Source organism: Dreissena polymorpha, chromosome 5 (genome assembly GCF_020536995.1).
Source record: "Dreissena polymorpha isolate Duluth1 chromosome 5, UMN_Dpol_1.0, whole genome shotgun sequence".
NCBI classification, from domain to species: domain Eukaryota; kingdom Metazoa; phylum Mollusca; class Bivalvia; order Myida; family Dreissenidae; genus Dreissena; species Dreissena polymorpha.
In genome coordinates this window covers 12,572,050-12,583,103 of record NC_068359.1, presented here as the reverse complement: position 1 = coordinate 12,583,103, position 11,054 = coordinate 12,572,050, and the positions used below count along the sequence as shown (strand labels likewise).

General features: G+C 35.6%; 1 protein-coding gene across 1 annotated transcript in view; it reads left to right on the top strand.

Annotated features, from left to right (window-relative positions):
* The first annotated feature begins 6,429 nt into the window (after window positions 1–6,429).
* LOC127832245 (uncharacterized) overlaps window positions 6,430–11,054 on the top strand; it is a 48,472-nt gene continuing 43,847 nt past the window's right edge. Inside the window, exon 1 of the mRNA XM_052357571.1 lies at window positions 6,430–6,734. Coding sequence (XP_052213531.1) covers window positions 6,510–6,734 — 225 coding nt within the window. The 5' untranslated portion in view covers window positions 6,430–6,509. The remainder of the gene's footprint in view (window positions 6,735–11,054) is intronic.

Below are 11,054 nucleotides of genomic sequence, written 5' to 3'. Positions count from 1 at the left end.
ACGATATGACCATCGCATTGTCGCCATCGTACTATCGCGTGGTCGCATTGTCGCCATCGTACTATCGCATTGTCGCCATGGTACTATCGCACTATCGCCCTCTAGATTTTAATGTGCAACCACGATGGCACTTACGGTATTCCGTATAAAACAGTGCAATATTAAATTCAAATTTACATGTTGTCAGGGTGCAGAATCAACGGGGTTTACACCACGGGCTGGACAAAATGAAAACACACCTTTAAGAACGTTATTTTTGCAAACATCTCAAGTTATTTAAATATGTTTGCAAAAAAACTTGAGTGCATAAAAGACAGCTTTTCTTGCAGTTTGTGCCGATAATTTAAATATATTTATATTTTAATAATTTATTATTGAATATGTCTGAAATCGGTGCCAACAAATAACGTTGCGTACAGCATAACCTTATATATGAATGCTATAAACAAGGCATTTTTGGCCAAGCATAAAGGCTTGTTAAATAAAGTAATTCTGATGTTTTTCATATTTCCATAAGCCGCATAAAAAATGTTTTATGCACTAGTTGAAATTCTTAAGAAAAAATGTTTTAAAAAGTTAATGAAAAAAAAACACCCCACTTACCGATGTGTTTACATTCATTTGTGAACACAATAAAGTGACGGGATTCTGCACCCTGGTTGTAATATTGTGCAATTGATGGTTTTGAAACGGCGAATCTGTCAATTACCATTGAGGATTACCACAAAGTTTCTTTTTTTTAATCATTTGATTATTTCGTCGATTCATGGTCATCCGCTGGAAATAAATCGAAAAATATCACAAGAGAGAGCTTTCTCTCGTTCTGTTTAATAACTAAATTTAAATTTGGATTGAGAAATATACCTTACGATATAGCTTTCTCTCGTGCCGTTGTTTACTACATGTATTATTAAGATTGTGATATAATTAGGTTTTAATTTATGGCAAATGTACGGGCACTTAATTGCATGCGTAACTTTCCCCCGCGCGGAGTCACCGTATAATGATTAGGGCCATGAAGTACCACACGTTCATTGTCGTTTCACTCACATACATGTATTCACCATAGTCATTCATTAATTAATTCATTCATTCATTTATCAAATGTGAAATAGTGGCAAACGTCGGAAGCGAAAAGGACTTTCATTCTTGAAATGATCGAAGGGTCTCGTTGAAACTGCGGACCGGAATGCCATGCGAGTTTTGATATCTCAAGACACGCGCTTTTTATTGAATCTTGTGGTGTTTGCGCGGCCGCTGCAGGTTTGTCACGATTTTGCAATTTCGAAGATCGCATCTGTGCATGGCAATCATGCAATTAATGTTCATATACGTATCGTGAACCCACTTGAATGTAAAAATGTAAACACGCTTGGCTAACATATATTAAGTCATGACAAGATCGACGCGGAAATAAAATAAGAACGGTATCTAACTTTGCAACAGATTAAAACATCAAATTTGATTGTGTGTCGAGTTCCTTTTGTAACTTCGACGTCAACAATGTAGACAATCTCTACGCAGAATTGTCGTTCCTTGCTCTCACATACAATCTCTGCCACCACAAGAAAATCCTTCCATGTTGGTAGGATATCTTTTTTTCAATTATTATAATATCAAAAGAAGTATCATTTTCTTTTATATTTTGAAAATCGTGTTTAAGTTTAGGTTCATAATAAAAACATTTACCTAAATAAAAAAAGTAAAGATACCAAAGGTAAAATTGTTGTACCACGTCGCTAGGCTATCATCACGTGGTTGGTTACGATGGCGGGGATTTGATCCAGCCATGCTGATTCCAGTCAAATCTCTGCGCGAAGGTTGCAATGTAGAGTACCAGCCTGTGGACCACACGATGGTTGGCATAGCAACTATAATGCATACGCTTATGTGTTGTTTGATCTCGGATCTGATTGTCGAAACAATCATGCACGGACGCCACACGGCAACAGCACTTTTTGTTTTCAAAATCCCGCAGTAAGCTTTTCATCATAAAATAAATGCCAAAAAGCTGTTTCCGACAACTAAGGGGCTTTATCATCATTCAGTTTTACTAGTTCACATATTTAAAAATTTGGAATTTAGCAATAAGCAGTTTTCTTATGGCATTCGTCTTGAGGCTCGAATAATATAGAAATCAGTATTGCGCGTCGAGCAACGATAGCTGACTTTCTATAGCTGAAATAAAACAACAACATACGTGAATATCCGAATTATCCGAATATCCGAATATTCTAGTCACAAATAACAATGACGGAGACACATAACGCAGGCGCGATTTCCGGTACGGGATTTCAGTTTCAATCAACCCTCCAATACCATTTTGGAGTGGTATTTGCTGTCTATGGACGATTTTAACCTTATATAAACTATGTTTTTATATATGAATTCGTGATTATTTTGAAGTTCCTGCAGTCCTTCCACGCCTAATGGTGCATTATGCGAGGACGTAGAGTTTTCCCGGACAGCAGTCTTAATGAATGAACTAACTGCCCTTACTAAACTCGCGTGATTTGGGAACAATTTTGAAATATAACTGTAATACTCAGCTTATTTAACGATTTCGAAAGGTATTCAACAATTTTTATGTTTCCGTGTGCTGTCTGCCTGTGCGTGTAGATGGGTATGGATATGGTCAACTGAAGTACCACGTCGTTTTCGCATCTGTCAGGTATTGTAAACAACAACCCTTTTCACATGCACTGTATGGGATTATGGGATTTTAGCCTGAGTCGCATGTGAAAAGCGCTTGCAATAATCACGGCAAGCTCCATTAAGCGGTCATCTTCCCACGGCTACTGGCGATGTCGAACTATGCTCGGAACCAGTCAAATCTCTGCGCGGCGATTGTTATCACTGCGCTAACCGGACTAACCTGCCCTTATTGTCCTCTCTCGAAAATATAGGATATTGTATCAATGGGCATCGTGCTGTGATTACATTGTGGCAATTCTTATCAGCTGATAACAGTAAACAGCTGCTGCAACACCATCATGACACGAGGCCATTAATCAGTCAGATAAGATTGCACAGAAAGGAATATCGAATGAAAAGAACCCTGGCGTGTGGGTGTATGAAGTGTATGTGCATGCGTGCGTGCGCGTGCGTGTTTATATTTCACAGGTTATGAGCCCTTTCCCGCATGAGGCTGCATTATGTAAGGACCCGGGGTGTGCACAAGAACTCTTACACAATTAACTTGCTAGACGTACTTAAGAAATCTGAATTATACAGATGGCTGCATTTCCAGCTATTTATGTATTTATGTACTGAGTGTTATATAATTGTGGAGTGGCCTTGTTCTTTACAAGAAGTTAATGGAGACAGAGGGATGGTAATCGCGTACATTGCATATATTTACCTATAAAATACTTATATTTGGACATTAAATCTGAGAACGTGGTGTTACTTTGCTTCATAGGCACTAATTGTGATCTCCGAATGTCTGAATGAAAACAAGCCTGAAAAATAATTATTAATTTTAAAAATACATAGAGAATACATGGTTGGTGCCGAGATGGAGAAAGTTTATCCGGTGAGGCTTAGAAAAAGAAAATAGGGCGAGCTTTAGCGAGCCCTAATTTTCTTTTTCGGGTAAGCTCGCCCTATTTTCTTTTTCGGGCCGAACCGGAAAAACTTTCTCCATCTCGACACCAACCATGTATTCGATTTATCCTGCTTTATGCCGTTGACACAATTTATCAAATACAAATGATTAATTGACATAACAATATAATTATTCTTGTCGGGCCTCCTTCATTCCTGACGACCGAATAACTACCGATTGTGTCACGTAAAAAATAGTTCCACATTAAACTGTTCTTTTTAATACTTTCCAATAAAACATATGAGAAGAAATAAAAAAGAATCGAGGTGATATTTTTCTTGTTAAAAAATGAAAACTAAATGCAGCAGCAAAACAAAAACTAAATTTTATTTTCCTTAATGACAACGTTAATCCATTCCTTATAACAATAAATTTACAACGATATACACATCCATTTTCTGTTCTTCCATCCCTTTCAAAGTTTGCCGAACCCCGTTTCTGTTTTTCCGTTTCTATTATCGAAATGTATTTTAAACCACACTATTTTTTGATATCGTTTGTATCGAATGCTAACCATTCTGAACCAAAACCCGATTTACGAAATCGTAATCCTATCGAGGTTAACACTTATGAAACAAAAACACACTATCCAAAATACGTAATTATATGATTCGTTCCATGCTTTAAAATATTTAAAAGAAAAACTGTTTAAACCACCACGTCAAAATTGTGTCCATAAATTCCTGAGAGAAACTAGATAGTATGTTTTGTCTGAGAAATGACGTCACACTAGAAACGTCATAAATTGCGTAATCAGGTAAATGAAAATGATAAATACGGAAAGCTGGTTCGGTAATACATTTTAAAGAACAAAAAAAGGATGATATTGTCATATTTGGTCTTTACCCATTTAGTAAAGGTCGATTGCACCAAAAGCCTAAAGATTATGAAATAACTATCGAGTTCATTTCGGGGGATAGGTGGGTGGGGGTAGACAGCTACATCGAATGACTGGAAACTGGCATACTAACAAGAAATACAACGTGAATATTAATTGCGCAAATGCGTTTATTTCATGTTATTTGACCCATTTATGCCTAGCGTCTAGAAAAAAGGCATTGGCAAACAACGAAGTCCCAGATGAGACGCCGCATGATGCGGCGTCTCATCAGGGTCTTCGCTGTTTGCTGTAAGGAATTTCTGTAAAAAATATTCTAAATACAGAAATAAATATTCAAGACATCCCTAATTTTGAAAATAAATTGATCCAATTTAGAAGGATGGGAGTGTCCACTGTGCATAAATGGGTTAAACTCGATAGCATCGAAAACCCAAGGAATATTAAGAAATTATCCAGTCGTTTTTTCGTCGGTAATAGCCGAGCGAATTAACCAACCATTGCGATCGATCAGCAAACAGTCATACGTGCCCATTTGTTAGAGAATTTCGAATTACATTAAGTCCTTCCGAGCCTGAGGGTTCATAATGTGTGTCCCATTATTCCTCTCGTATTTTATTTCTAGACACGTGAAAGCTATGACGAATTTTGAATTATAGCTGCAATTTCAAGCTATTACGGTTTTACTTATTGACTTTTTGTGCAGGATTTTGTCCATGTCGTTGGATTGTTGCATCTGATTTTGATCATTTAACGTTAAAACACATTATGTCGTATTTTCAAACACATCTTTATTTATATTGAAGACTTATTATATACATAAGCATTGAATCAGATGGGGAACGGGCCTCCTGTGCCAGTCTTGTTTATGCCTACTGGACTCTCCCATCCTTCTAAATTGGATCAATTTATTTCCAAAATTAGGGATGTCTAGTATATTTATTTCTATATTTAGAATATTTCTTACATAAATTCCTTTAAGCAAACAGCGCAGATCCTGATGAGACGCCGCACCATGCGGCGTCTCATCTGGGTCTACGCTGTTTGCCAATGCCTTTCTAGACGCTATGCATAAATGGGTTAAATCCGGGCCTTAGGAGTATAGAACCACGTCCAGCGCGTATTATACAATGGCCCACGTTTAGAGTTTCCACAGAAAAGGGTCCTTTTCACGTTTCGGTAATTTGACAAAATACTGAACATTTACCATGCTCTAAACTATCCATTTTATACATCTTTTGAAGATTTAAAAACCTGAAAAATATAAAGCGTTGCAACGCGAAACGATTGAATAATTTTAAGAGTTCTGTTGTTGTCGTTATATTTTGTGATACTACGAGGATTGCTTATATAACGTATAAAATACATCATAACTGTATCAGGACGGATGGACGAGTGGTCTAAATGAGTGATTTTTACTCCAGGGGTCAGTGGTTCGAGCCCAGTTGCGGGTTACTTTTTTTTCTTTCTTTTATTTTATTCTTGTTTTTACTGTAGTTTTGAGATACAATGCTTACTTTTATCAATATAAAGCATTTAATGACAAACTTCAATACATGCGAAAATCTGTGAAAAGGTCCCTTTAATGTGACGGAAAATTAACTTCTTGAGATTAATAATACCAGCTAACTACGAATAAGTATCAATATTATTTTATTTTTGATAGACACATGTGTATAAAAACTATTTCTTAGCAAAGTTCCAATGTCTTTTGGATACATGTGGGTCGTTAAAATTAAATAAGACTGTGGATAACACACTTACCAATGAGTGACAGATCTGACATAGTTTAGTTTTATAACTACGCCGTCACCAATAACAAATACACAGTTGCTTGCTTTTGTGCCATACGTCTAATCAATATGTATCCTGAACATTATTTGAAGCCTAATTTAACAAAGTCAAAATAAAGCGCCGACAGTGTAACGAAGATAACGAATGTGATTAGTGGTGTGTAACCAAATCTTGTTGACGTCATCGAAAACAAAGACTGGGATGCTGATGGTTGAAGGATGGATGCAAAGACAAATCATCTTATAAATAGACTATGCGGACTTCGTTAAAATGTACCTCGGTCGTGCAAAAAAGACGATTGATCAATGTGATCAGAAAGAATTCGAAGATAAGAAAAGAAAACACATAGAACGTGAGAAAATAGGTAAAAATGAAGATATTACAGCCAACGGCGAAGACTTTAAACCGGACGAGTTACCGGATGGTGCGTGTTTTCGGCTTAAATCTGTCAGCATGGGACCTGAAGATTCTACTACTGCCATTAGAAAGGCAGAGGTATATTTGATTTTGATTTATGAAAAAATATTATTAAGAGCTTACTGAACGTCTAAAAAAGTACATAAAGTGTTATCATATGATTTTTAATGCGATTAATGAACTTGCAAACTAAAGTTTGTTAACTTAGGATCTATTGTCTTTGTTTTGAAAAGATGCTTGTTTGCTTATGGAAAATGTTTTAATAGTTATTGTTTTTTTCCATTCTGCAAGTTTTGTCATTAACAACATAACAAAATATCAAATTATCAATCACTGATTCCAATTATTTAAACTTAAAGGGACCTTTTTTATATCAATGCCATTGGACTTACTCTTTGTTCTTCTTCAAAACTTTTCAAAATTCAGTTTTTTTGTCTTGGTATTCAAGGCATTTGCCTTTCAATTAAATTTCATCAGTTTTCGGGTCTTGCATCCTTTTAGAATAAATAGTTGCAATTTTTGTTTCACATTTAATTAAGTGGCTATTCATAGACCTTATTTGTTATTTCCAGTGATCTCTGTTGGCAAAATACCAATAAAAAAATGTGCTGGTATAGCATAGCAAGAGTTAGACAGTTCTCACAAAGAATTTATGAACATTAACCAGTGATTTTTTTGCCCAAAATTACAGCCTCATACCAGTGCTTTCCACAGGATTTTTGTCAGACTTCGGGGCTGATAGGGGTGTTGCGGGAGGGGTGTTCCCTCCCAATGTTGATTTTTTTTTTTTTTAATTTAACGTGTCAATTCACGTTCTGTGACGCGTTATAACTCAAAGAAAGACAGCGTCAAAAGACGTCATTTGGTGCGCTATGACTCTTGAAGAAAATCCCCCAGTCATTAAAAAAATTTTTTTTGTTATATTGGTTTAATTGTTTTTAAACTTTCCCCCACAGATAGTAAAATCCCGACTCGAAAAATTCCCCAATACATCAGTTTTAACCCGACTCTATTACTGTATACTTACTACTTTTCAAGTTTCTATTTATTATCCGAAAATCCTGTTTATTCCGTTTTTATAAATCACTTTCTGGTAAACATTTACGATAAAAGCTCTCAATTATTTCTTTTACACAAACCTTGCCATTTTTCTATAGTATCACATAAATTTTAAGTGACTATTTATAGATTTGATGAAATATTGCCTCTGAAAATGGTCAAACCACGGACTCTAGATTACACTCCGTGGTCAAACCCTGACGTGTTGTGTGCTTGTTAAAACGCTCAATATACGCACGCTTTTTATGCAAATGACGCAACGTTGTACCTGTGCATAATTTTCGCGCTCTTTTTAATTGAGAAAAAGATTTGACACAAAATGAATTTGCACTGCTAATTTGAAGCAAGAATATTTTAACATTGCGGTAACATTTACACTCGGAAGTGTGTTTCGGATTAAAAACACGTTAACACAGTGCCCCAGATAATTATTTGGGAAATAGGGTTTTCACCCATTGATTTTGAATAAGGGGGTGATTTTATTTTAGAAATAGGGTGAAATGAGTTATAAAAATGCATATCTTAAAATCATTGCGGCTTTACTTCTGTTGAAGCTGCACACTTGTATTGATTCAATAAAACTGTTAACTGTAAACTATCATAATTCACTTAAATAAACTGATGTTTCATACATCTATAATCCTTGAAACTGTCAATAACATCAACTTTAAACTTTCGGCACTCATTGGCTCTTGCTTTTCTTGTTAGAATTTTTTTGCGATCGACTGATATTTTGGCGCAACAATCGCTGATGTCTTTCGACCTCTCTTAGACATTTTTATTTTGCATCGTAATAGAAACTGAAAGTGCAGGCGCTTTACAAATACATGCTCAATGAGCAACGGATTAAGTCTGATTGAAACCGCATGTATGTCGTCGAAAATAATTTGGTCAGACGCTTTATTTAACTGTGAAATATAGTCCGCAGAGCGTTTGAATAACTTTGACTGTTTCCCTGCTCCGTCATCCAGGCACTTGCTGAATACAAGCGTCGCGCGTTACTATAATAATTCCAAAGAGAAAATACCAAAAAATGATTGAAGCTATTGTATCATACGCATCAAATTTGACAAATTTGCGTGAAAGTCAAATTGATTGCGTTTTCAATACACATGATATTGTATTTCTTTGCGTTTTTAAACATTTTAATAGGGTGAAAGACGCAGACGAGCAGCTTATCTGGGGCACTGGTTAACATCCACTTACAGGAATGGGTTTCGGATTACAAATTTAATTATTCCCATTTGAGATATTAACAGTTGCGTTATGAATTCAACGATAATTTGTTTAAACACTTGACGAGTCGAATATATGTTTTGACGGAATTATGCATGAAATTCACGTTGTCCACGAGGATTATGGCCGGTTGCCATCATCAATCTTCTAAGTATCGATTATCGGACAAAACATTTACATGTGTGCGTTATTAATTTAACGAAAATTTGTTAAAGCGCATTACGTGTCGAATAAATGTCAGAAAAATGAGGTGAATCAGTTCTATTAATTGACATGATGAAATATACATGTACTGGAATTAAATTTATATTGCATAATTGAAACGGGGAGTTATTTGCACAACTTACTCGCTATAAGTAATTAATTGTTTACCACATGCAATTAATTTCTCATATTTTGAGTCATAGGTAACACTTGTTTACAGTAAAAAGGTGTGATGATGATGCCCAAAACGGTCTTTAATGTACTGTACTGTTACCGGTTTTATATTACGTAAATGGTACAACTTCTTGCTAATCAAGCTGCGATAAACTCTTACTTCATGTCCGACGTCAATCAAAAATAATGGTTGATAGTTAACCCTGCTCTCATAAGCATTCGCGTTACCGATTGGACGATGAACATCACAGTTTGACGACTGGAAAGTTACCTGATACATTCTTGTCAGCATTTAAATGACTGTGTAATGTGGCTAGAATAATCGATACGCGCGTCATGTTATTCTCTTATCAGTGGATTATCCATTACCCCATGTGGTGTTTATGGCGATTACTTGTGAAAGTAGGTACTGAGTGTTCTTTTAAAACAGGGAATATTGATAACTAATAGAGAAACCTTGATTTTTTTTTGACAATCTCCACTTTTTGTTACTGAAAAATACACAGATTGGAAAATTTCAAGCGCCCCGGGGACTCTGATCTGAAATTCAAGCGCCTCGGCGATGGATCGTTAAATGGCCTGTGGAAAGCCCTGCCTCATACAGCCTGTATGACAAAACATAACATTTTTCCCCAAAATCTGAGCAAAATTGCCCCCAAAAGACACAGAACTCATGTAACTCTTTATAACATAAATGTTTAAATGCAGTCAAACATTCACTTATAAACTATTGGAATACTGTTATTTATGATCCTAGTATAAATAATGTTAAGTTTTTCCCAATTGCATGGTTTATCCCGCTATTTTTCCCAATCCAAAAGTCACAGGCTGTAAAATATGAAGCCTTAAAAATTGCTGTCAACTATACACGTAGGATGTCCATATTGCCATCTATCCATATTCCAAGTTTCATGAAAAAATATTAAGAACTTTTAGAGTTATCGCAGGATCCAGAAAAGTGTGACGGACTGACGAATACAAAACCATAAGTCCCCTCCGGTGAAACCGGTAGGGGACTAAAAATATTCTGACAATGGTGAAATTTCTTACAATGGTGGAGCCCGTAGGGGACTTTTATTGCTTGGCAATAGTCTTGTTTATTCTATTAGTGTATGCTATGCCTGTATTTACTTCTTTAGCTTTTCCTTATTTTTTGTTGAGAGGTATTTCACAAAAAAATATAAGTGTGTTAAGCCATACATTTTTATGTAATAAGTGAGTGATTGAAGTTACTTAAAACAAAGTGAGACAATCCAGAAGTGGCAATCAGGAGGTCCCGGATTCAATCCCCACTTTGCAGGTGTTTTCAAGATCTTCTCTTGAGACACCAATTACTGGTTCTGCCCCGGAAACTTACTAGAGTGTTTTTTATGAAGCTTCAGCAATCAATCTTAAATTAATACTAATATTTTTTTTAACTAAACTGAGAAATGATAATTTAAAGGAGCACTATGATTTTTCTTTTATCTTTAAATTGACAATTTTTATTTATTGGTACAATTTTGTTTACTGGTGTAACAGATCCTCAAAAAAAGACCAATTACCATTTTTTATTTGTATCTGCTCAGATACAGTAATACATGTAATGTTCATTTTGTGGGCAGGACAATGGCATTCCAATGTATAATTGCATTGCAATAATATCAAACATTTTTCAGCTCTATTCTGCCTATTGAATGTATTGACTTTTTCACATCTAAGTGTTAAAATTTACAATTTTAAATG